The sequence below is a fragment of the Helicoverpa armigera genome, chromosome 22, assembly GCF_030705265.1.
Source record: "Helicoverpa armigera isolate CAAS_96S chromosome 22, ASM3070526v1, whole genome shotgun sequence".
Lineage (NCBI taxonomy): Eukaryota > Metazoa > Arthropoda > Insecta > Lepidoptera > Noctuidae > Helicoverpa > Helicoverpa armigera.
This window is the reverse complement of record NC_087141.1, coordinates 5598597-5626072: the sequence shown is the minus strand read 5'-3', so window position 1 is coordinate 5626072 and position 27476 is coordinate 5598597. Positions and strand designations below refer to the sequence as shown.

General features: G+C 36.3%; 1 protein-coding gene across 2 annotated transcripts in view; it reads right to left on the bottom strand.

The window, feature by feature from the left end:
- Positions 1-562: 562 nt before the first annotated feature.
- LOC110380738 (fatty acid synthase) overlaps positions 563-27476 on the bottom strand; it is a 51903-nt gene continuing 24989 nt past the window's right edge. For both annotated transcript variants that reach the window (XM_064040328.1, XM_064040329.1), the window contains exons 11-41: positions 27206-27365; positions 26039-26208; positions 25415-25566; positions 24812-24995; positions 23684-23832; positions 23165-23349; positions 22697-22816; positions 21211-21320; positions 20666-20856; positions 20114-20283; positions 18886-19149; positions 15986-16106; positions 15617-15907; positions 15088-15531; positions 14388-14558; positions 13935-14065; positions 13453-13603; positions 12878-13049; positions 12371-12483; positions 11863-12024; positions 11334-11462; positions 11137-11216; positions 10721-10876; positions 10070-10321; positions 6940-7093; positions 6293-6497; positions 4962-5112; positions 3302-3473; positions 2300-2476; positions 1836-1938; positions 563-1599 (exon numbers count right to left, since the gene is read on the bottom strand). In XM_064040328.1, coding sequence (XP_063896398.1) covers positions 1010-1599; positions 1836-1938; positions 2300-2476; positions 3302-3473; positions 4962-5112; positions 6293-6497; positions 6940-7093; positions 10070-10321; positions 10721-10876; positions 11137-11216; positions 11334-11462; positions 11863-12024; positions 12371-12483; positions 12878-13049; positions 13453-13603; positions 13935-14065; positions 14388-14558; positions 15088-15531; positions 15617-15907; positions 15986-16106; positions 18886-19149; positions 20114-20283; positions 20666-20856; positions 21211-21320; positions 22697-22816; positions 23165-23349; positions 23684-23832; positions 24812-24995; positions 25415-25566; positions 26039-26208; positions 27206-27365 — 5780 coding nt within the window. In that variant the 3' untranslated portion in view covers positions 563-1009. The remainder of the gene's footprint in view (positions 1600-1835; positions 1939-2299; positions 2477-3301; positions 3474-4961; positions 5113-6292; positions 6498-6939; positions 7094-10069; positions 10322-10720; positions 10877-11136; positions 11217-11333; positions 11463-11862; positions 12025-12370; positions 12484-12877; positions 13050-13452; positions 13604-13934; positions 14066-14387; positions 14559-15087; positions 15532-15616; positions 15908-15985; positions 16107-18885; positions 19150-20113; positions 20284-20665; positions 20857-21210; positions 21321-22696; positions 22817-23164; positions 23350-23683; positions 23833-24811; positions 24996-25414; positions 25567-26038; positions 26209-27205; positions 27366-27476) is intronic.

Below are 27476 nucleotides of genomic sequence, written 5' to 3'. Positions count from 1 at the left end.
TGTAACACCAGGCTTACCTAGTGGTATTGGGCTGCCCGGGTAACTGGGTTGAGGGGGTCACATAGGCAGTCGCTCCTTGTAAACACTGGTACTCAGCTGCATCCCGTTAGACTGGAAGCCGACCCCAACATAGTTGGGAAAAGGCTCGATCGTCCTGATTTTCACCTTAAAAGCTATTTGTGTAGTACCTAATATAATTGAATTATTCCGAGAAGAATGTGTCTGTAGGTATATTTCTACGGAATATTGGTTGGTTATTGAATATGAATATTCTCAGAAACACTCAGAACATCGCCTGATTTGGCGAAAATTTTCAATATTCTGACTATCTCAAATAATACGTAGATTGGGACCATGGCAACATACTTTTTTGGGAGTTACCTTTTATAAGTCTTTGCAAAGTGACTGAGATTATTTAGCTGTAGTGCAACTGCAGAAAAAATTGAATCGATTGAGACTTTGACGAAATATTGTATAATATGATTGTTTCTTCTATTATTAGCCACAAGTTACGCAAAATAAAGCTTAGTTCGAAAATGTAGTGTGGAATAAAACAACAGAATATCATTAAAATTAATATATTCAATATTCCCATGTACAAAACACCTAGCTTAACAGCTACAAACAATAATTTATTGCTTACAAATAAGTTTGAATGCCTACCTAATAATGAAATACCCCCGTTTTAAATATTCCCCTCCGTTACGTATAAATAACTTAAAAGTTAAACTTACTCCTCACTTGACCCCTTAAGTTAACTTAATGAATATTTGTTTGGTACTGGTGTCCTACGACGTTATCTACTTACACTATCAGTTACTAAGTTAGTTATTATATTTATTAAAATACGGCCATTTTTTTAATAATATTTTTTACACACAACAACTCAATCAAAACATTAATTAGATCTAATTAACCTTTACCTTAAATAAGTTAGTTCACAACGTACGCTTTAGAAGAAGAAAATAATCCGATAACAAGACGAAAATTCGATGCAAAATTTGCGATCTTAGACTTGGACCTGTCTTGCGTTTTCGACGATGCTTGTGACGGTGTTCTCAGCAGTCTTGCCAGTCTGACCTTCACTCTCAACAAGAGCCCTGTTGATAATGTTGGCACAATCCTTGTTCTCAATGATACTAATATGGTTACCTTCCAAGTAATGAACAGTAACAGTATTCTCAGTATATTTGTCGAGACCATAGTTCTCTTCAACGACAACGTAAGGTGGGTTCTCCTTAGGCCTGAGAAGGACGACAGGGGACTGCAGTTTCTTGAAGTTCTTAGGGTTGAAGTCGAGGACGACCTTGAGACGTTCGTAGCAAGCCCTAGCGATGTTGGCAATGAATTTGTTGGAGTATTTGCTCTGGACGGGAGACATTTTGATGGTAAGTTCGACCCTTTCTTCGTAGGATTCGATCTCGTTGAGTTTCTCCATAAGGGTCTTGGTGATGTCGTTGTTGGGAGCGACGATGTCGACGGTGTGACAGAGGAGGCTGTTCTGCAGTTGGAGGTCGTTCTTGAAGGTGATGGTCATTGTTAGGAGCGCGTAGAGGAAGTCTGGGGCTCCGTCTAAGCAGAATACTGTTCCCTTGAAACCTGGAAAGAAAGGGTAAGTTAGTTGATGGAATTGAAAAGTCATAAATTGTGAAAAGTGAAAAGATTTATTTCTATTTTTTATTAACAAATACTATTGATAAACGTAATGACTTTCGTCAAATTTTGATGGCATCTGCCATATGGGTCTCAAAAATTTACCCGTTTTAGGGATTGAGTCTCTAAAACTATTAGATATTATCAGTTATATTTATAACATCTGGGTAATTCTTGCTTACCTTCGCTCTCCAGCCTGGAGGCGAGCTCCAAGATGAGGAGGGAACCGAAACTGTATCCGAGCAACCAGAACGGAGCTCCCGGCGCCAGTCTTGAAATCACCGACTGAAATACACATACAATAATTAGTAACGAATGAGTATTAGAGAAATAACGACTTCGATAGATGTGACCATTTATTCAATAGATTGTTTTAGTAGGTCTAACAATCTTATCTACATTCTACACCATCCACAGATGATAAAGTATCATATGATTCATGTAGTATCATCATATCAGTATGATTTGAATTCGTCAAAATGGATAATAAGAGAATCGACGGAGATCCAAAAAGCTGCAATATTCTAAATGGACTATGTCAACATGGTCTTGCAAACCTTATAACCACGTCATCTGATCAGTCAATCCAGCTTCAAAAACTATGCATCATTTTTACTATCACTCTCGTCTTCCATAACCCCCTTACCTGGTGCAGCCTATCCACCATCTGGTCCAAGGTCTCTCCCTTGTGCTCGACTCCGAGCTGCAGCACGCAGACCTTGATCTTGAGCCTCTTGCAGAGCGGCTCCAGCACTGAGGCTGCTCCCTCCAGACCCGGCAGCATGAACATCACGCGCTCCATCACGTGGATTGCTTCTTCACCCTAGGAGGAGATTTAGAGGTTTAGAATTTTAAGGTTTAGTTGAAGTGAGAATTTTTGTGTTGGGAAAGTAGAACTGGTGTGTTCATTACATCACATTCCTGATTTCATAAATGTAGAAAAAAGTGGAACGTTATTTTTAGATATGGCTTTCGGAAGTCAAAGACAGAAATGAAGTTTTAAAAGTGATAAACTGATAAACATTTGGAAGATTTTCGGAAGTGGGAAGGATAAAAACACTTGCAAAGTAACAAGTAAACTAAAATTCATACAGAAGAGACAACTACATATATTTTTTCGTATATTTTCTTTTGAGGCAACAAAATTTCAACATTGAAAGGAATAAAGAAGATCTTTAACAGCATATTCAGTCCAGAAAGTTGTTTAGAACTTGCACTCCCAAGATGTTTCACATTTATCACGACTTTTGCAAGTTCGATCCACTTTCCAGTTTTTTATTGAATGATCTATTTGAAAACTTTGCTGTTGAGTGGAAACTGTTGAAACTACTTACTGGAGAACATCAGCGATATAAAGGAATGAGAATTTTAAATCTATCGCAGAAAATATGGTTTAAAATTCAAGTTTGGATTGGGGTCTTACTATTTTATCGTCTTGAGTGTCTACAAAGTAAAATATACAATGTACTTGTATATATACAATGGCAAAGAGTGAGTACACTGGTCCTGTCTAAAAAGGTTTAATTTACTTTTGGGCCACATATTGCAAAAAATAAATAAATTGCATACTTTGAGTATCGTTTCCAAAAGTGCGAAATCAAGTCACTTTCATATTCGAATTAAGTAAAGTCTGGTTTCGTAATCTCACCTCAACACCATCGCTGACCATGGAAGGCATGTAGATGAAGGGTTCGGAGACGAGGTTCTCTTCTCCGAAGTTCCTCATGAGGACCTTGAGACCGGCAGCTCCTTCCACATTGACGGGCCGAGAGGCAGAGGTTGACGCTGCTGCCTCGCGTTGGGCTGTTAGTTCAACAAGCCTGTTGGGAAGAAAAGAGGAATTATTATTTCACATAAAAGAGGAATTGTGATTAAGATTCTCTGTTGGTAGTTAATGTGTTAAAATAATTAATAGTTGTAATGATAGTGACGCCTATCATGAATTTTAGTGAAACCATGGCGACGCTTAACGTGCTAAATGAGGTTTTAAGTTACCCATAGGCCTATATTCTACATTGGAGTCAATAAGTCAGTAATACCAAGTACGTAAATACTTTAGAAAAGCAAGATGAGTTATGATCATCAGCTTTATTATGATTAAAGATACCTACCGTTTCTGAAGAATTGTAAACAGAATTCAATTCAATACAGAAATCAAAAACAAAATATAAATCTGATATTAAAGCTAATTGCATAACAACACCGAAAACAGAATTAGACGAGACCAAAAATAATAAGATTAACGAAAATCAAATAATAAAAATATTATACAGCAGAATATTGATAACACAAATGTAGAAATCTGATATTTCGCGTAATTTGCGGCAAACGTCTGTTACCTCACGGCCTTTATGAAAACGTTCGCGCGGAAAAATACGAACAAAATGGCCAAATAATTCGACACATATTTCGTGAGCGTGGCTTCGAGATTTTCTTTTCCCCTAAAATAGCATGTTGTATTAGAATAGTCCTGTCTTATTATTTTTGGGTATAGCTTGTTTGAAAAACCAGTCTTTTCCCTCTATAACTGTTTAGTTTTTTGTATGTCGTGCAGCGATATGCAGAATTTTCGAGCGTTTTGATTACTGAAGCGGTATTTCATTAATTTAGCGACGGATTCGACTGTGTTTATTTTGCGGATGGTCGCTGTGCAATGTGCTGCGAAGTTAGATTTTATTTTGATGCAGTTATTTTAGCTGAATAAACTTTATACTATCTACGTTTCATGTCGTTTTTTATTTATAAAAGATATTCTATATTCGTCTTCATCGGTATTTCCAAGTACCATATAATTAATGTTTACTCACTATTTACTTCTACCCTCGTTTCTCTCTTTATCTGTCTTATATCTATCAAAGCATTCATCGTTATCATATTTATCTTTATTTTCCTACAAATTTTATAAAGAGGAAAGAATATTATGACTACCACCGGAGCGATTTGAAAAATTCTTTCACTGTTGGTAAGCTACAAAATCTCCGGGACGACATGTTTTTCCCGGGTATGAGAAAAAGTTTCACTGGAAAGCCGGTAAAACCGCCAGATAAACCTAGAGCAGAATATTCTCAGTCCAGTCTTCAGCAATAATAACACAACATTCACCTTCGGTTTCACCTCGAAGGAACTACATTATACTACTCAAACGGGGATAAAAAGTATCGCATATCCGTCTCCTGGTTGGTTCTGAGCTATCGTCCCATCAATTTTCGTCCAAAAGGTGCAGTAGTTCTTGACGTAGTTCAGTACGTCTTATTTTTACACATTATGTTTATGTATTGAAGATGAAATATATAGATATTGTAACAAACCTGGCGAAAGTGAGCGTCCTAATGTCCTGAGCCGTGAGGAAGATCTCGAACTCTCTCTCGAGCGTCTGCTTGATCTCCACGGCCATCATACTGTCCATACCCAACTCGGCGAGGGACACTTGCTGGGAGACTGTCTTCAGGTCCTTGATACCTGGTGGAAGGAAGAAGAGATTGTAAAGAAAAACAGCTGGAAATATCTAAAAATCTGTCTAGAAGAAGACGCGTTCTTCTAGTCAATACAGACGAAAATATGGAGAACAGTGGAAGGACTATTCTTAGGGCCCAATCCAAAAATGGTATCTCTCATAGAAAGTTAGATTATCCCGGGCTAATTCAATGTTTCACGGACATTAATTTCAGCAAATCCCTGTGGCAAATTTAGCACCTAGATAAAATAATGTCGCAGAAAACATTTCAATATTCTTGAACTAGCACACTTTATTGTAGAGACAAAAGCGGCCTTGCCAAGTTGTATAAGCAGTTGGATACCTCATTCTGCCTTTCCAAGTACATAATAAAAAAATAATAAGAAGCTACATTTAAAATTGTTGTTGAAGAAACTTCATACTGTTGTGTCTTGAACTTCACTAACTTATGTTCAACTTACGAATAATTTCTTAGAAACGCGGATGTTGTGAACATACGGTATTTTGTTGGTGAAATGCTTTTTAAAGTTTGGAAGTTAGTTTTCTTTGGTTTTCTGGAATAATGAACTTAGGTACATGTTATGTTACGTGTTACGTGCCAGGACTTGGCATGATGCTTTGTTCTTGACATCATCTCAAAATAAATGAAAATCTCTTCTAAAGAAAGTAATTTTGTACCTAAACCACAACGCACTAGATATTTCTTTGGTCCTTTAACTTGTTCACCACTATCATAACCTGCTTTCTCTGCAGTTCAATAGACCCTCAATTCTATTCTATTCTTCAATCTCCTATGTTCACTTCAAATCTTAATCTTTATCATCAACACTGCTTCCACCCAATCCACTCGAAAACCGACGAAGGTAGAGAAACCTGTATTCAAAAATGAATATCCTCTGGCTGAAATTAGGATACCAGGAGGCAAGTACCAATGCAACTTTTCTAAGTTTGTATGTACTTTCTAAGTATATCTTAGACACCAATGGCTGATATAAAGGTGAAGGAAAACATCTTGAGGAAACCTGGACTATTAAGTCTGAAATCACCAACCCGCATTGAGCAAGCGTGGTGATTAATGCTCAATCCTTCTCCATGTGAGAGGAGGCCTGTGCCCAGCAGTGGGACGATAAAAAGGCTATAACAGTAACAGAAATTAGGATGCTTATGTCACAATTTCCAACTTACCCATAATCTGAGCGACGGCATCGACAATGTTGCCACATCCAGATCCTCCGGCCTTCTTCTCAGCCACGACGATGGAGGACACGATGGCTGCGTCCTGCTTCATGAACTTGTCGAGAGCAGAGAGACAAGAGGAGATCCTCTGTTGGAGGGTGCCTCCGATTTCTAGTTGGACATCGTCGTCTTGCATGTCGGCTACGAGACCCACCTGTGTGAAGAAGGTAATATTAACATGGGATTAAGTATGTGAACCTATTTGAAGGGAGTCTATTGCAAAGTTTAAAATCTAGTACGCAAAACTTTTTACTTGGCGATAGGTTGTAATATGTAGAAATAAATAATAGTTAATCTGCCTTTAAGAAAACATTTATAATGTCTGATATGTTAGACATCTTCCATCCTATGCAAAATTAAGTGAAGGGATTCATAAAGAATTTCAGTTAAATATTTTTGGCATGAAATGATACAACCTTGGTAGGAAACCATAGCTAAACGATAAAGATACATATGTGCTACCAAACAAAAAAAAAATCGCAACATCCGAATTGATATCCTCCTTTCCTTATGGAAATCAGTTTAAAAAATATACGAACACGGTCGAATTGAAAACTTCCTCATTTTAGTAAAGTCGGTAAAAACTTTATACTTACATCTCCGACAGCTCCCCACTGCACAGCCAGGGCTGGGAGTCCGAGCTTCTTCCTCCATTCACAGATCCTCTCCATCACGGAGTTGGAGAGACCGTAGTTCGTCTGTCCAGCGTTACCGCGACCGCAGGATACGGATGAGAAGATTACGAAGTCCCTGTGGATAGGATATGGAAATCAGTGCCTTCGAAAATATATGTAGAAAAGTCTGTAAATATTTTCGGGAATATGTCGAGAGATAAACTGTAATTTTTGTGAGACATCGCTTAATTTTTTTCATAATTACATGTGCCGCTATATAATGTTTCAACCACATATGTTTTAGTGTTACGTTTTTTAGATTTGTGGGCTCAAAAGGGTCAGAAAATTTATACATATTTAAATAGACCCATTTTAAAATACCTACATAATTTTACCTTCAAAATAACCCTAGTAATTTAGACGAGTATTAAGTAAGACTATTGTATACTATACTATACATAATTTATCCCCAAAATAACCCCAGTACTTAATTTAGGCTCAAACTCCTTCAACTATAATAATTCTAAACACTAAAACAATTCATCATACTACCAAAACATGCTCACATAAAACATAAGTACCAAGTTTTGCCACCCTTTGTTTTTCCCTCCACTTGGGGATTAATAAATAAATTTCTGGACACTATAATTGAACTCCCGGGGTGAAACTTCACTCGTAAAACTTGTTCAATAATCTACTTCCCTGTTGGTATCATGATATAAATTTGAGAACAGATTTTATGAAGTACCTGCTTTAATTATAGACTGTAGTTTGTTGAGTATTTTTATGCCTGAACAACACGCTAGGAGCAAAAATAGGATCCATTTGATTTTAGAGGTGCTAGGATAAACTGATTCGATTAAGCCTCATAAGGGTCTAGATCGAAATATGTTAGTTTTAAAAACTGAGAATCCACTTTAACCCGATCTTACAGATCAAATAGCAACAATGACAGAAATAAATGTGTATATCAAAAAACAAAATACCCGACTGCACACTAAAAAAAGAGTAAAACAAGCCCCACAATAATATTGATCAATCAAATGCTAAAAACGAATTATGTAATACCGTTTAAACAATACCTATATTAAAATACACTACAATATGTGTTCGTAATCGATAGTTAAATAAACAGAAACTTATTTTGAATACAAATTTACTGAATATAATTTATAAATATTGATGGAAAGCATCGCAGGCGGGGACCAACAGAGGCTTATTTATAGTCATTTCGGTTGTGCACCATTTAGCAGAATTTTCGTTGGTGGCGGTCAAGGTGGTCCCCGCCTGCGATAATTCTTTTATTTATAACTTTTTAGCTGTTTTTATTTAACGAAAATGTTGTAGATGTAGAAGACTATGTATATGTAAGTATAGATAGTTCAACTCAGATTTGCGCGCGGCCCTATGTGTGCGTCGGCTTGTAAATATACAACTTTCATTCGTGTGACAGTGACGTCGCCGTCCGAGCATGACGTGTTCTTATCACTTTTTCTTATGGGTACAGTCGTTTACGAAAATACTAGTTATTCACGGAGAAATTATTAAGGAGTCAGATAAAGCGTTTCACAAAAAAAAAACAACATTCAAAGCTTTTTATTATAAAATATAGTTTTTCATTATTTTCTCATAAGTCTTTTCAAATTGACATTGACAGTATCTAAGAATTAAATACTCCTTACATATTTTCTAGCTCGGGGTACGCCGACAATAAATAAAAGTGTGGACTAAGAATGTAAAAAGAGGTATAATCTATATAGTATAATAATGTAAACAAAATATGTAGGGAATTTCAAAAAATTATATTGCTTCGACATTATGTCGACCAAAATAACAAAATAATGAAACTCATAAATGAACGTTTAAGTCAAATTGATGATGGGATGTGGCGTAATACTTGTCGACATGTACAAAAGAAAAAAGAAGAATACTATAGACATTTTGACATGGAGTCAGAATTTATAATTCACCTTGTAGAGTAGCGAATCCGAAAATTCATCATTTGATTTTTCAAATAGCGATTCATAATCATTATAAATAAATAAACATTAAATTACGTAATAACTGTTCTTTAAACACCCGTATACAACCCCTACATAACTGTATTGTACCCGACTGTACCTCTTGTCACGCACACAAAGTCACTGTATATGTACGAGGGTTACCCACACATAAGGCCGCGCGCACGACTGAGTTGAACTTACTATACCATTTTAAATTATTTCGACGACATTTGGCTTTAGATTACGAGTGATGTTACTCCGCAACATAAATTTACCGCCAATCTGGACTGTTGGTAGTGAAGAAGAAAAAGAATTAGGCAGCTATTACCCGCAGTTTCTGTGGCCGCTACAGAATTCTTATTACATTCTAATTTGATTGATCAATATTATTGTGGGGCTTCTTTATAAGTTTCGCGTCAGACGACGAAGTATCGAAAAAATCGCTATTTAGAGACGACCGTCAACGACGTGTGCCCTTATGCGTGTGCCCGCATTCGGGCTGTATACTCGAGCATATCCCCCTCCGCACCGCGCCGCGCGCCGCATGCCAGGCCACGCCCTATCTTTTTGCTTGCTAACGCATGAGTTGCTTTGCGTTGACGCAGAATTAACATGTTCCCGTGGGAATTTTGAGAAAAAACGTATCCTATATTAATTACTCCCGTGATTGAAATGAATCTAATGATACCGCATACATATTTTTTTAAAGAGAAATTTAGAAAAAATATCCCGTGGGACTTTTAGGATAAAATGTATCCTATGACACTCCCGTAATCAAGACAAATCTAACGATACCTCATACATCAAAATCCATCAAGCCGTTTAGGCTACAGGAGGTCACAAAGGAACAGACATACATACATACTTACATACACTCGAAAAACATTACCCTCCTTCTTTGGCAGTCGGGTAAAAAGGCCAGTCGACAGCGACGAGGATGAATTTTTTAACGCTTTTTAGTTTTTGATAGAATAGTTTTTAATTAAAGTGTAAGTATGAATATAATAATAAAAAAGACATATTCCAAAAAAGCTTGATTAGATTTTAACTAATGATTTTAAATAATAACCAATAAAGTGAAGACCCTTAAAAACTAAAGAGCCACTTACCTCAATCCCGGGCACAGTTTCCTGGACAGTTTATCCAAATGGACGGTAGCGAGAGCCTTAGGGCCGTACGAGGTCTTGAAGGTCTCAGGAGTCTGGTTCTGGAAGATGGAGTCCTTCAGGACCACTGCCAAGTTGAAGATGGCGTCTACTGGACCCATCTTGAGGGCCATCTTGAGCATGTCTTCGCATCCTTCTTCAGTGGTGATGTCGTGGGTCGAGATTTGGACGTCAGCACCGTATGAGGCCCATGCCCTGAGGGGAGAAGATTGAGATTAGTGGTATGATCAATGGTGAAAATTTTGGGGAATAAAACTTTATTTCGGTGTGCTCACGAGAGAGCAAAAACTATAAGTTAGAATTATTTTAGGGTTGGCATAAATCATCACAGGCATTATTAAAAGTAAGTTAATGTTCAAAATTCCCCATAATTAGTGTGATGTTTTGGGGACATCAAATAATACACCTAATCACTTTTGTATACCAGCTTTATCTCATATTACTTTAAATTAAAACGGTGGAAATAAACAAAAAGAATAAGGCCCAAGATCACTGACACTTTTTTATGTACCTTCTACAAAGTAAGGAGTATTGTAGAGGTATACTGTCAGTGAAATTGAACCTAAAGATCCTTAAACAAATTTCTACACAAACCTGAGCCTAGAAGACTGGTATCCATTGGTGACTCCTCTACGTGAAGTAAGGAGGATCTTCCTGCCTCCTCTCATGATGAGCCAGTCAGCCAGCTCCAGACCGAAGCCTCCCAGACCTCCCGCTACTATGTACACGTGGTCTTCGTGGCAGATGTACCTGAGAGAAGAATGTGGTTTAATAAGGAATCAGGGCTACAAAATGGGTCCTTGTTTCGTTAATCATTTAAGACTTGGTTTAATAGTGATTCAGTAGTATGATATTGGTATATGGGTGTTAGAGATAGTATTGTCTGAAGGGTTGATAAAGTTTAATTTGATGATAGTCCAAAAAATCAAACCAAATACTGCATTCAAATAATTACTTGGTTTTAGCGAGATCGGGTCATATGCTAAGGTATTAGCAGCTAGCTAGCTTACCTAGGTACAGCCTGGATTGGAGTAACAACAGGCCTGACTGGGCGGTTGCTGCGTTCCTCATCACGGATCTTGACGATAACCTAACATAAAACAATTAAACATTAGGTGATGAAGAAAAGTTAAAAGTTACTCTAAAAGAGCAACCTTAGCAGTATTCCCCTAAAATCATATTTTTTAAAGAAAAAAGCATGTGTTACCTTTCCAATGTGTTTTCCGGCAGCCATGTAACGGAAAGCAGTCTCCACTTCATTGGCTTCGAACGTGCAGTAGGTCAGAGGCCTGACGGCACCGTTCTCGATACCACTGAGGAGCAAGTCTTGCAGGCGCTAAAACATAATACAAAAGATAAGAAAATCGTAACTATTATTTTTTTAAGATTACAGGGGATATATAATATATTAGAATAATATATAAGAATACATGAAGATATGAAAAGATCGCGACGACTTTGAAGTACTCCAGTTTGTCATAACTAATCATCAAGTTAAATCTCTAGTGTAGAAAACAGGCTGAGGAGTACATTTTGAGCAGTCAAGGAGACTATTTAGAACTTTACATTAGTTTCACTACAATATATAATTCAAATCAAGTAAACGCAAAGCTATGTATAATTATGTTAATGTATACTTGTGAAAAATTACAAATCCTGAAACAGATTTTTACTTAATAAATTCCAAATAACCTAAAACCAGTATAAAATAACATAATAGTTAAGTATTTACAAACCTTCCTGAAAGCGTAGGTCTGGTCGAAGATGTAGTCCAACATGATGCCGTGGAAGGAAGTCTCCTTGAGGAAGAAGTACATGCCGATGGGAGTGTTGTTGCTGATGTCGAACTTGCCGATCTCAAGGAAGCGGCCGCGGTAGGCGAGGCAGCGGACTGACGCCTAGGTAATAAAAAAAATGATATAGTTTTGGTTTTAAATAAATACAATTTAAAATTGCACATATGAACAAAATTTTATCATCAAAGAGCATCAAAGTTAGGATAGATTGACGAGAGCAGTCAGTTTTATTATACATAAAATATACAAAGGAAAAGAGATTTGAAGGGAGTAGTTACTATTATGTAGAGTGCAATAGTAGACGAGTTTTGAATGAATAAAAAAGTGCTATATTTCTATCCATGTGTACGTTAACAAATGAAGTTAGTAAAAAAGTAATTAAGCTCCTCATTATAGTATTTATGGAACTATCATAGGTATAAGTATAAGAAGTCGTGTAAAAACAAACCTGCAGTTTCTCGTCGGACAAGGAGTTGAGCACCATGTCGACTCCCCTGCCGTTTGTCTCGCGTCTGATCATGTCCTCGAACGAAGCGTCACGAGAGTTGCCGATGTGGCTGTCTGTTGGATAATAATTATACTTTAAATTATGGTTTCTCGGACATTACTCGTTATTCAAAGCGCTAGGAAGAAGATAGAATGACAGATAGAAAATACTGATATTGTTTGTGGGAAGTAACTTGTTATTCAAATAGTCTAGTTTCTGTTGTAAAAGGGCAAGATCGGTCAAGTTGATGACTTTAAAATCTTAGTTATAGTATAGCGAGGAGAAATAAAGATTCCGAAAGAAGCTATAATAGAAGAAGATTCGATACTATAGGATATTTTTATCTCGAAATTACTAACTGTATTCACGCATCCAGGGACAATAATTGATAGACTATGAAGTTTATGAAGTACTTAGGTTACAAAACTTTTACTCTATTCCTCATCTATAACCCCACTCCCTACAAACCTTTAAGTTGCGGGAACAGCTTCTTGATGAAGGCCCTCTTCTCAGCAGTTCCGACAGTGGTGAAGACTTCGCAGCCGTAGTGAAGGGCTACGTTGATAGCAGCTTGACCGACACCTCCCGAACCGGCGTGGATCAGGATTGATTCGCCGCGCTTGATTTGGCCTACCATGACCTGGGTACAGAGATGATTGCTTTAGATTTTGATTTTAAAGGGATTTTACAGTGTTATGTGAATTGATAGTAACACTTTTATGCCTCTTAAAATAGGGAGGAGAGAGAGAGCAAATACATAAGCTAGGTATCAGAGACTAGTTCTGTCTTGCTTAGCTATTGAGAAACTATTGACACAAAAATCTGAGGAAACGGTAAATTTAGGAAAAGTTCATTTAACAGATATGTGATCGATGTCTTTTCATTACCCATCTGGTCTCATTACAAAGTGAACTTTGTAACTTGAAAAATTTTAAAATAGCGAGTCATCGATACAGACTTGTAATCGCTATTTTTATCTTTATTTACTCGCATTTTTACACATCCTCTGTGTAGGTGGTCATTATCTGATAATCAAGACTTACCATAGAATAGTAGACAGTTCCGTAAGCCACAGGTACTGTAGCAGCCTCTTCGAAGCTCCACTCGTCAGGGATGGCCCACAACAGAGCCTTGTCTCCTTCAGCCAAGTTAGCCATACCACGGTTACGGATCATACCCATGACACGGGAACCGCTGTAGAAGATATTATTGTTAAAATTATGGTGGTTTTGAAGCATAATAATGAGTATAAGACAGACATGAAATTCCTGTCTCTTCAAAGAAGTCTGAAAGGAAAGCTTGACTGCTATCGACAAGAAAATTGCTGACAATAAGCATATACAAGATATCTTTAACGGAAACACAATGGCAAAAAAATGCCTCATAGTTAGGATTTTTCAGAATTTATCACCTCCAAATTATGATTCATCAATAGGTATGTGATGTAAATATAAATCCATTATTTATTTCATTTATCACCACAAACTAATATAACACAGATTTAAATAATAAAATTATAACATACTTGGGTGTCTTTCCGACGATCTCGAAACCTTGCACGCACTCCTGCGCAAGACGACCGCGAGCGACCGCGTCCACTGTCACACGACCCGTGGCTGTCATGACGTCACGGAAGTTAAGAGCGGCACAGTATACCTGGTGGAGAAGAATATAATGCTTTATATATATGTATAGGAGATGAAGAAGGTGACACACATTAAAAAGGAACATTTACATGTAGTAATAATTGAAAATAAGTAACGACTACAGATCAGATACTAGGAAGAAAGAAGTCGCAATAAAATTTTTGTTTGATGATAGCAAGGAAGCAATAGTTGAAAACACCTTATGTGGATCCTCTTTTTAAGAAGGATGAGGGTAAATATGGTTTTGAAGTAACTTTTGTTTTAAAAGTACCTCTAAACATAATGTCAATACAAAGAAAATACTCAAAAATAGACTCAAATTCGATACTCACGCTAACAAGCACTTTCTCCTTGCTCTTGAACACATGGTTCTCCCTGATGGGTCCTTCCACCCAACTGAGTGAAGACAAGTCTCCGATAGTCAGAGTGTTGACATAAGCGTGGTTGGCACGGACCGTCTCCAAGTCACCCAGGAGAAGATGGCGGTAAGTACCCCATTGACCCTGTGGAGAAAATGGCATAAATAGAAAATTTTGAATATTAACTTAGAGATGGTAAAATTAAATCTATATTTTTGATAGTAGAAAGGGTTAGTCTGTGAATTGCAAAGATAGAAAAATTGCTGTTGATATGTGTCAGAATATTTTAACCAATTTACATTTTGAAAAGCTGTCTGGATTACGCGAATGTCTCAGCATAAATTATAAAAAAATTACGGCGGAATATCGATTATTTGCCATTTCAATTGAAAACCTATATATTTGTAAAGCAATTTATCATATTGATGAATATTAATTAAGCCTGTTGTCGGATTTACTTCGTTATCTCTTAACTGAATTCAAATTTCTCAGAAATAACCCCGGCTTTATAATTCCATTGACAGAATATTTTGTCGTTCGAGAGAACGAGGTGAACCTTAATGAGGTTGGGGGTTTCATAGAAATTCTCTTTCATAACTTCATTTATTTGGTCAGTAAAACCGAATAATTTCTCGGTATCAGAAACTTTCGAGATCATTAAGTTTTGACTTACATCTTGGTAAATGTTGATAGCCAAATCCTTGTCCAGTTGCTCTTCATAGAACTCCAAGTCAGGGTTGAATGGAGGTGCAGAGGGGTCAGAAATCAGAAGACCATACACGACCTCACCACCAGGCTCCTTCCTCAAGCAGTTGACCAACCCTAGAAGACCGTTGATAGGCTCATCTTGGGTGTAAAGGACCAGTTTCTGGCCTTCTTTAAGTTCCTCCTTGACTTTGTCGATCCATGTGAATTCGAGGTCTGAAGCGGGGATTCTAACGAACTTCGCGGGTCTGGCTCCAATGCGTTTCCTGAAGAGGACCAGGTATTCAACACCCGTGTCGTGGATGGTAACGATGTCGTATTTGTCGGAGTAATCCTTAGGGTTGGGGCGGTCCTTCTCACGACTGATGAGGAAGCATTTGTCACGGAGTGTGCCGATTGCACTTTGGAGAACCTGGTATTAAAGTAAATAAATTAATATAGTTTTGAAAAGAAGAGATCTGTTACTTAAAAGAGATAATTTTAATTGGTTTCCTTACATCAGGCCTGCTAAGAAGGTTAGCACCAATGAAGAGGATAGTGTTGCTCTCTCCAGATAGCTTCTTGTTCTCAACAGTGATGTTGGAAGCCACTTCAATAGGCTCTTCAGAAATCATCAGCAGCTCAGCTTGTACCAAAGGCAGGTCACCCAGCATTTCTCCAACAGTTTCCAAAATGGGTTGGATGTCGTTCTTCTTATATTCTTCATCTACTAATTCTATGCTCTTGACTTTGTATGTCTGGATGTTCTCAAGTACCAGTTGGATGTTGGAACGGAGAATGTCTTCAATCTGTTCGTAAAAAGTAACTTTTAGTTCCAAAGGAATTTCATACTTATCTCAAAAGCATTTAGGTTGGGATTCCTTTACCTTCATCTTGTTCTTTCCGAAGTTGGCGATGAATTCGTTCTTCTCAAGTACTGGTACTCCAAGAGGCAGCCTCTTGGTAATGGGAGTAGCGTGGAGACCGCGGACTTCAACACCACCAGCCCTGAACAAAAAATATACCATTTACATCATGAGCGATTTGTATTTCTTGAATTTGCACAGCCTTATCCCAACCATATATTTGAGTCGGTTTTATATGGTATTCGCTGAATATTAAAAATAATCATGAGAAAATAATATGTATACCTGCTGTAAATGAATGGTTGTTTAATTGTAGAATTAACCTTCTTCCAAAGGATTATATTGGACGACTTAAATTGGATTAAAGTCGACCCGTACCTAGTTAATGGCGTCTTCAAATCCTACCACGTAATACTAATAAATTGCAGTATCTTTGGCTCCCTAACTGATCGTAACTCAATTATAAATGGTAGATATTTGTAAACCATTTAAACTGGCCAACACGAAATCTGTTGACATTTGTCTAGTCAACACGTTTTGATAGTCAAATTCATGTTATTGGTGCTATGAATTTGTATGAGCGTTTAGAGGATTTGTACTGTAAAAGCATTATGTTTCCCGTTATTGTGCAGCATTTGTTTTACTTGTAACTAACAAAGTAATAAATCAGTTCTAGAAACAATTTTTGAAAATACTAGAATACCATCTAATCAAACAAATGTTATAAAAGAGGAAAAACTATTCTAGTTAATATGATTAGAAAAAAAATCAGTGTTGGGAAAATTTAAATCTATCCACGGAAGATACATCTATCCAAGAGCTAATAATGGTAAAATAAAATTGTTATTTTATATTTACCGGTACCTTGGACCCTGTGCCTGATATTGGTGGCCACCTATTTTTAAAACATATTTTATAATAGGTATATTTATTTTAATTTTAATATATTTTTCAATATATTTTATTTAATATTTAAAAATGTAGAACATACGTTGTAAAATCAATAAATAAGTAGATCACTAAATAAAATGGTTGTAACTAGTAAGTCCTCAAATGCAAAGGTCAAATACCATTTCTGCAAAATCTTGCATGATGACTAGGTTTACACAGAAGCAATATCTTGTACCTAGCATTGTTGCAAGTCAGAGTTATTGCCAGTAACCACAAGACGTTCAATGTGCCAGTTGAATAAATCATCATTATACTCGTCTATGTTAAAAGGTTAGCTTTAAATAGCTTTGCAAACACCACTATTTTTTGAGACTTGACTTTTGAAAAACAAACCTAATTAATTGCCAAAAATAAACTTTATGTTTATTTTATTTTTGTTTACCGCAACCTTTTTGATTATGTTCAGCAGACTGTAAACTTATTTTTAGTTATAAAGAAGACAAACATAAAAAGTTACCATGTAATCAAACAGATAGGTACTTATGAAGATATTTTTAATAATTATATCTTTATTTCAATCAGACAAACTAAACAAACGATAGGAAATGAAATGTCTAATAATTATTAGGTATTTGAAGGAACCATTTTTTTCTATTCCACTTTCTCAATATTTGTTCTAGAAAATTGAGACGTTCCTTAGGGAATCGGTAAGGAACTATTTCTCGTGGCCAATATATGATTAAAAAATATTGGGCCGAGTGTGTACATGGTTAAATATTTAATTTTTCATCCCCAGAGAGTGGCTTTTGAGTAAAATTTTTTTGACTATATGAACTTGACTGTATATTTAGAAGCTTGAATCGTTTTTCGAAGGCTTTTAGGTATGAGAGGAAAATAGCGTTTACGAATTTTGGTATAAACTGGGTTGAATACCGTATGAACAAAATATAATATAAAAAATGTGTAGTAGCTTGAATAAGACTAATGATAAGTAAATTATATACCTTAAGAAAAACAAGACTGCCTGAAGCACTCTTGACTAGAGAAATCTACAACAAGATTATGTACAAGAAAGAACATAGGTTACATATTAAAATGTATTTACATATTATTTACCAACCTACCCACGTATATTATTTACTTTTATATAAAAATTAAGTCCCTATGTATACAATTGTATGTAAGTTGCCATGTGTTATATCGATAAATTCAACAGTCACCCAATAAAAGGTTGATTAAATACGTAATTTATAAAGGGTTGTCGTGAACCTGGGAAGGTAATTACTTGGACTCCAGTGTATGAATATCATATAGAGCGCCTCTTTACCTATAATACTTGGAAGACTCATCAAATGACGCATCAAGTGTTTGCGCTAGTATTTAAAAAAAATCTTATTTTATAGAATACTTTTTTGAGCGAAAGAATTAAGTTATGCAATATTAAAGATAGACTGCAAAAGTTAGCTTTCAAAATGTTCGGTCCCAGAGTTCCATTTAGGTACTTTCGATTTCTCTTCATTTTGATTTAAAGTTAGTTCGTAAAATGAAAGTCATCTTATTCATACTCCAAAGCATTTGGAATTAACGCTGCTATTCGTTATTTGGTGTATCTTAAGATTAATTGGACGGTAATACAAATATCCTTGTTTAATTTAAATTCACTAAAGTACGTATTTATTTCAATGGCTGTTCATTAGTACTGTTCTTCATTGAAACTGTTATTTACCTAAATATACTGCTTCTGATACATTTTTTGAGAAATATTACGTTACAAACAGTTATCGGGATGATTCACAGAGAAATTCTTTATCATAAAAATATATTTGTTTGAACTTGCTAATAATCTCAGTCCGATTTAAAAAAATATTTTAGTTTTAGGTATTTAAGGTTATACGCTAATTTTAACCGAGCCAGTAAAGTAGTTCCCACTGGACGCGGGTGGGACGGTCCGTTTGCAGAATCTAGTTGTAGTATGTTTCATTAACTATAAAAAGTAGTCAGTAAATAGTGAAAAACGTTCAAAATCTTACCTAATAACATCAACATCAGGATACACCCTAATTTCGAACGAATTCTTCGTAGAATCAGGGTTCATTTTGGAGATAGCATTATAATGCATGTTAGCATCGATAGACAGCTTCTCAATCCTGGTGGGGACGAAGAGACCTCGGGTGTCCTGGCCAATGATCTTCATTTGCAGCATGCAGTCCATGAAGGTCACCCAGTTGTTGACCCAGGAGAGACGGCCGCGGGTACCTTCGACGTTGCAGCCGAGGACGCCACGGAAAAGACCGCTGAAAGAAGAATGCTGGTTGATTTTGGATTTTTTGAGGAAAATGGTGAAACCGACGATGTTTTGTATGAAGGTGACACAAAAGTAGACGATTGTGAAAGTAGAGATTAACCAACGGTAGTGATAACTTAAAAGATTTATGTTTTTATCCTGTAATGTATGTATTTGTTAAGAATCTAAGAATGGATCTCAAAAATAGCTTAGATTGAAACCGAATGGTTTGATTATATGTATGTTAAAAGGAAATATTGAGTATGTATAATTCTAGTTTATCTCTTTTATACCTACTGGACCTTAGGTTTTTCTAGTATTCTATAATTTTCGTAACACTATCCCCAAAGGCTGTAAATGTTTTAGCTAATAATTTGGCTAACCAACAGCTACTTTAGCTGCCTAATTTGGATTTATTAAAGTCAAACTTTTTGGTCTAAATTCATAAAACATAAGTTTGTGTAAAATCTTTACTTTAAAGCACTCAGCTTTGTTTGTAAAATGCTAAGTAATCTCAAAGTTAACAAGTACAATTATATATATTAACATTATAGCTTTGATGTGAAAACAAGAAGGCTTGAAAGATGTTTCGTGTTTCTATTAAAATAATTAGAATTTGTGGTTTTATCGTAATTAATACTTTGCTACTACAAATTATTGTGCTGAATTCGTTTAAAAGTTGTTGAACTATTCTTGTATTCTCCTTATTAATCTACGAGCTGCAAATTGATATTCAACTACCTATGAGTCTACCATTACTTCTTTAACTCCAATATTTAATTTTTAGCTTCTAGCTTTTATTAAAACAATTCTATTTTCAACCTGAAACCATTAACTATCCACAATCCTTCACACACTGCTTTCACGTCATCTAAAGACTCAAATCTTGCATCATCAACAAATGAACCTACAAATTCCAAATTCAAAAATTTTCAAACATCGAATCCATCATCTGAAACTCCATCAGCTCTCACCTGTATTGGTATCCTCTAAGCCTCAACTCCTTGTAAAAGTCCTTAGTAAGCATGTGCTTGATGTTCGGGCCGCTCACTTCGGGCAAGCTCGGGATCACTCGGTAGTCTTGGCCTACGTTCTTCTTGGCGTAGATACGACCGGTGACGATGGATGCTCCGCTTTCTACGATCTGGTTGAAGAAGGTTGATTTTTGAGTTTTTGTTTTAGCTTTGTTAATGTCTGTTACCAAGTATTTTTTTGTATTTTTCAAAGTTAAGGTTTTTAGTACTCCTAGACATGAAAATGGTAGCTATATTTATGCTTGAGATACGTCTGCATAAATTTTCAATTAGAGACTCACAGAAAAGCTTTAGTTGAAAGTATACCTAGACATTTCATTATGAAGAAGGGTATGCCTGTTTTACCGCTAAAAGCACAAACTACTAAACAGCAAATTTTTGGGATCTATGTAGAAATATATTTTTCTTGGAAGAATAAATAGCAAGAAAATATTTTCGGACAAGCTTGATATTTTCTTTAGATCAGAAGAACGTATAGCCTAAAATAATTACCTCAAAGTTACCACTGCCCTTCTGGATCATAATAATGAACTCCAAGTTGCCTTCTTTAGGAATGTTAGTAGCTCGCTGGAAGCGAACGTTCTCGAACACCACTGACACTTCAGTGTAGAGCTCTCCCATCATCATACCGAGGGTCTCCCAAACGAGAACCAGGTAACCGGTGGCGGGGTACAAGTTACGACCTGAGAAGTAGAAATAGTTAGTGTAGGGCTTTTGTGAATGTTACTGTGCATATCGTCTGACGAAATGTCGTTGACAGATACTCTAGAGCCTGAGAAAGAAGATAGGTTACTTTTTAACTATGTGCGTGAATAGCTGGTATGTAATAAGAAAAGCTGCTTGACTGGACATAGTGTATAAAATCCGGTATATGTCTAAGCAACTTGGAAGTAGTCATCGTCAGGCAATGGACTGTGATAAGATTTAGTTCTCAGAATATTTTTTTGCCAAGATAATGTAAAGAATAAGACTTTCTGAGCCGACCCCGAAATAAAATTGATGGTGATGATGATGTAGAGTTAGGTATATATTCTTACCGTCAACAACGTGACCAGCCATGTACTCGCAGTCTTCATCCACGATGGACATCCTGATGGTCCTCTCACCAGACTTCATCTTCTCTTGAGCTTTGTATGATGTTACATACCTAGTCACAAAGAATAACATCTTTAGACAACAAGCTTTACTATTAACCTTAGGGTCGAAAATGGTTACGAAAATAATGTATTTAAAGCATATATTGCAATTTTAATGCAGAAACTTTTTAAAATTTTCAAAATAATTCGTCAGATAGTCCAAAACTTTTAGTATTACCAGATGTTACTAGTATGATATCGTTAATTATATGATTTCATCAAAATCACCCCTTTTAGTTAAATAACTTTCTACATCAAACCCCACATTTGCATTAGTATCGCAACTATTAGCGATGCAATCAAAACTCAACAGAGAACCGATTGAAACTCCTCCGTCTGCAATCACTTGAAGTCCTAAGATATCCTGCAGCGGATTGCGTTTCCACTCTTGAGGCATTGCAAGGATCTTAGAATTTGTAGTGGGGTGCAGAGAATGAACTGTTTATGAAGGTTGTAAATCTATTTGTAGTAAATAGGATCGAAGTATTTTTTAAAGATCAGGAGAGGATTATAACTATGTCTCTCTAAATAGGTGAGATGATAAAGTTTCATACATACATACGTATTTTATTATTGACAAAAAAGAAGATTTATTTTAACTATCCAAATGTAAGATTAACTATCCATATAAAAGATTATTTTTGCTTTTATGATAAGTTTATTTTAAGCTATTTTGTACGACCTTAATTATACAAAAAGTCAAATCATCTCTCTTAAATTCACAGGTGATTAATTTAGGTATTGATTAAAAAAATATTGTAAGTACATTAAATAATATTATAGCTCATGCGTAGAAACTTTCTTCATATGTATAGTAAGTACTCAACATACTCCATGCACCAATTTTAATTCCTAACCGCATTGCAGCATTCAAAGTTCATCAATCATATCAAAAATGGGACTGCTTTTTGAAAAATGTTCCGCTAACGTCCCGGTATATTGAAGTCGGTACAAAGTGGCCGCTATAGATCACTGCCGGCCGATTTGTTTGCGGCCAACTGACTGATGGCCGGCAATTAATATACATAGCTCTTTATTGTGTTTCAAGGTTTGACTGTGATAGTGTGGATATGGCTAACCCATCTGTGTGTGGGATAAGTATGTTACGAAAAATTGCTACAAGTATAACATCTTCTTTAATTAGTTCCAAGATGGAAAGTGTGACAGTTGGTGTACCTAATAAGTATTTATGTATCTTTTTCATTCAAGTCAGATACATTATTCGTTACACGTGTTTTACATTTTTTAAACGGGTGCTGAAACTCCTATTTTAGAAAATCTTTTGCAAAGTTATTGGTAATATTTTTCAGATGCAAAATCATCATCCTTCGATCTTCTATTTTAAGTCCATTAAATCGATATTATTACCATTTTTTGTAAAACTTACCAGTCTTCACTGTGTTCCCACTCGACGAGATGGGAGATCATGGGTGTACCCTGTGACACGGGGAATGGCACGTGTGGGTAGATGTTGGCAAGGTGTGGGTTCAGGCCTGACTCGTACAGTCTGTGGGCAAAATAATTCATTAGATATTATTTTAAGTTCTATTTAGTGTGTAAAGGGAGTAGGTATGTCAAAATTCTCAAAAACTCAATCAATAAGAAGACATCCAATGATGGAAAAATACATTCTTGAAACAAATGTTGCATCGTGAATAAAAACCTTTTCAAATGAGAAAAAACCTTTCCTAAATTGTAGAAATTAGGCGTAATCGGTTAATCTAGCAACTTATATTCCAATATCGATTTTGGCATCAGTTTCTATCAAATCCTCAAACCAAACTTAATTCACATTTTTGACCCTCCAACTGGTTTCATTTATTGCAAACCCCTGTAGTTTTAATTAATAACTTACTTTCCGAAAGCGGTGAACAAGACCTGGACATTGTCCTTGTGGTTCCTCTGGGTCAGAGCAATGTTGATGACATCCTTCTTCAGGGATCTGCGTAGGATGGCTTGCAGCAGACCGTGGGGAGCGATCTCAATGGTGATGGCGTTGGAGTGGATCAGACGGGCTGTCTCTTCGAAGAGTACTGGGCTCTGCAGAAGAATAATGGAGTAATAATCTTTGGAAGTTTTTAAACGTTATATTTAGAATGGTTGCCCGAAATAGAGAAAGATATGAATGTGTCAGAGCTAATGTTATTTTCCTTTATGAAGTCAAAGTGATTTTATACCATCTTATCTCTCATCTAGACCATCTTAAAGAAATATTGATGAATCAAAGTAAGCAAAATCTAAAATAAAAAAGTGTAATCATCACAGCTGCAAGATTTAATATGAAAAAGTAAATATTGCCTTTTCGTACACTAAACTATAAGCAGATAAGAAACGTTAATATGATTTATATAATGCAATTGCAGACACCACTTACCAGCAGATTGTTGGTATGGTACTCAGCAGAGGATAGAGCAGCCTTGGCATCCTTCCATTGAGCCTGAGGCAGGGAGGTGGACACCCACTTCTCTGAACGAGGCTTGGGGTCCTTGATGACCTGCTTCAGGTACTTCAGCAGGGTTGGGCCTGGAACAATCCCAGAATTTGAAGATTTCTGCTTACCTAGGTCATAGTGGCCCTAAGTCGTGGTGGCCTACTGGTTAAAGCACCAGCCACGTGTTTTGTTTAAATATAAGCGTTGTCATTAATGCAATCATTCCGCTCTGTAAGAGAAGAGAACAGACCAAAAGACAAAAGGCTGATGAAGAAGTACGCTAGTCAACGCTAGTTATTTCTAAGATGAGATTTAAGCATGTCACCTTATCCAGGTATGGATACCAAAACCCAAAAGACTGAACTAGTGTAAGTTTGTTCCCGTAAGGGAATCAAATTCGCGATTGTTGCTAATAGGACCTCGTAAAATTGTTTAACTTCCAGCGTTCCAGATTTAAACCATCAAATATTTGCACATCAAAGCTCAAAAACTTTATTATTCGTAATCGAATTTACCGTTTCAGATCAACAAATTAGACAGAAAGATAATAAACAAAAGTTATTTTCAAAATGCAAAGTTTACTCAGTAACTTTGCAGACGTTAATAACTTTATATCAACGGAAATCCTAGTCTTAACAAACAAGTTTGTTTGGTACAACTTTCCCTTACTTTACAATAAAGCTTTGTAATGTCACAGCTCTTGGAAATGGTCTCAAATCTTCGCTTAATATTTTAAATGGCAAAGTCACTATGCTTGATGTATACTTCCGTGGTTACACTGAATTAATTGAAATTAAATACATAAAAAAAAGCTCTCAACGTAGGCTATACAAATACTTAGCTTCTTCGTTAATGTTTAAAACAAATGCTTTTTTTTTTTCGGTGCATACATTTGAGGTAAGATAAGATTGAAACGTAATTATGGTCTCGAGTACGATATCCTGATGCACGGAGTAGTTCAGAACAAGAAGAAGGTCGAAGCTAAACCAAACCAAAAAGCTTCTAATAGATTACGGTGAAGAAGAAGAATTTCGTATATTTTCCATACAAATAAAAAACTAAAGAACTCACCAGCCTGAGAGATGTAACGCGAGTGGTAGGCGATGTTGGAGCAAGGGACCTCCTTGGCAAAGATGCCCTGAGAGCTGAGCTTGGCCACGAAGACCTTCATGATGTCAGCGGGGCCTGAGATGGTGGACGAGTCAGGCCCGTTGTGGCAGGCCACCTCGATTTCAGGTGGGCACATGGACTTGATCTAGAGAGATAGAAATATTTTTAGGTATTTTTAACTGACTTTCCAAAAAAGAGGATGGTCTCGATCGGAATCTAGAATTTGATTTATCTCCTTTTACAGACGAGGTACTTAATAAAATTGCGATCAATAAAATTATACTTATCAGGATTCACTAATTACATCTATAGCTATATTATAACTTTCGGAAATGTGACAAACAACATATTTTACAGTACATAACTTATAAATCATTCATGAAATTGTAGCTGAAACCTGAATAAATAGTAGCGATTCTAAGCCTACCTATTGGTATTCTAAAATAGAACACCTTTTAAACCTTAAATATTTCAATCGAGCAAATATAAATTCCAAAATAGAACCTAACTTTTCTAATGCTACAACATTTCGAACGAGCAAAAATAAACTTCATTTTATCTTACCTGGCTGTATCCAAGACCAACGGCAGCCATGGATCCCTTGATGAAGGGAGTCTCGATGGAGGCGAGACCTCTGCTGTAGGCAGACAGGATCATCTCCTCGGCGGTGAAGCAACCATCGGCGTAAGCGCAGCCAAGTTCGCCAACGCTGTGACCTGGTGAGGTTGAAGAGTTTTATAGTGTGGAGACTTATGGAAACGATACAAATGTTAATCTTTTGTACGAGTATACGTGTAGAAAACATTGATTACTGAAAAGACAATCACGAATATATAGAATGTTATTTTAAACATTAGATTCAACAATCACTTCTAAAGATACAGAGCCTATTTCAACTCTATTAGATTCATATCTACCAGATTTATTCATGAGTTAACAATGAAACTAGTCACTGATCAACAGACTACTAGAATCAATATTTCTCAAAATGACCTTTATCTATTAGCTTCCGCCCGCGGTTTCATCAGCGTCCTGAAATAACTGTTTCCCGTAGCCGGACAAAAACTTCTTGCGTCTCGGGTCTAACCTACTTCCCTCTAATTTTCAGCTTAATTGGTTCACCCATTCACGCGTGATAGCGTGACCAAGAGATTATAACGATTCATTTTTATAGGAAGTTCTACTCACCAATGATGTAATCAGGTTCAACACCAATGGTCTTCAAGACATCAGTAAGACCGATCTGTACGGCGGCGATACCAATGAAGGAGTTCAGAATGTTGTCGTAGATCTTCGGGTCAGGGTCCGTGATGATCTTGGTGAGGTTCACGCCTTTAGGCTCCAAGGCTTTGTGGCACCTGGGTGACAAGGTGAGGATTTAGATAATATTGTAGAGACTGAAAAGTTACTACATGACTAAAGAACGTTAAAGTAAAAAGATTGAAAATAGGACGGATGAGCTTTTGTGCATAAGTCTGATATTTCGTCCCGATTTGGTAGTGGTACGGGGTTTTTTTTTAATATGTAAATTTTTCTAATACTTGATTTACATAACTGAAAAGTCCCTTTAAAACCGTAAAAAACCCTCTTATTGCAAAAATAATGTTATCAAATTGAATACCTTAAAATCTAAATACAATTTATGTGAGATTGAGATTGCAACAACGGCTAGTTTGGAGAGTAACAAATTAACAAGTTCCGATGTAGATACTACAGTAATATTTGTATTCTAATAATTCCTAACTCATAGCAAACCAAGTAAGTTACTTGATTATATTCAACGAATGCATGAGCGCGTAGATTTTAATTGCATTAGCATTGACATGGAGCTGAAACTTCTCCGCTAATTGCGTTACATGTATGAAGTTTATCATTTACGTTATAACATCAACCTATTTAGCTAGTTCTCACAATTTTCCGTATAAACATGAATGCAGTTTCAATGTGTTTCAAAAGGCAGATTACCTTTGAGGTCATAACTTGAAATACTTAAACGTTCCTAACTTTAAGTCTTACTTTACCTAAAAGTTTTTTTCAAGGCACTTTACGTAATTGTGACAGAGGCATGTTTAAAATTGAGTGGTGTTTCAGTACCTATTTAAACGATAGCATGTTGAATAAATAATTTACAAATTCTACATTCATTCTATAGTAGTCCAAATTTTAGTGTGTGATAAACGGAACCACATATCATTGCCTTTCCCTAATGTAAGTTTAAAATCTGTGTCAACTTTCAAACGCAATATTATACCTAATTTTACATAGTCTCCCACTTAACTTAAGTCCTATGTTGCCAATGTTGTTTTAGAACTATATGCAACATTAAACAGCAAAAACTTAGTTTATTCCACTTACTTCTCAATAGCAGCAGCGAAGACCGGGATCCTCATGAGCTCCTTGCCCATACCGGCCCACTGGGAGCCCATGCCGGAGTACACGAACCATACAGGGCGACGGACGCCAGAGAAGTACTGGATCTCGCGGGCTAGGGACACGCTCTTGGTGGGGGTTGAGCCTGGAAGATGGAATTTGGTTAGAGGTATATTCTTGGGTAACTGGAATATTGCTAGAAATATCTGCTAGATGGAGATTTTGGGGGTTACTAAAGAGAAGATAAGAACTATTT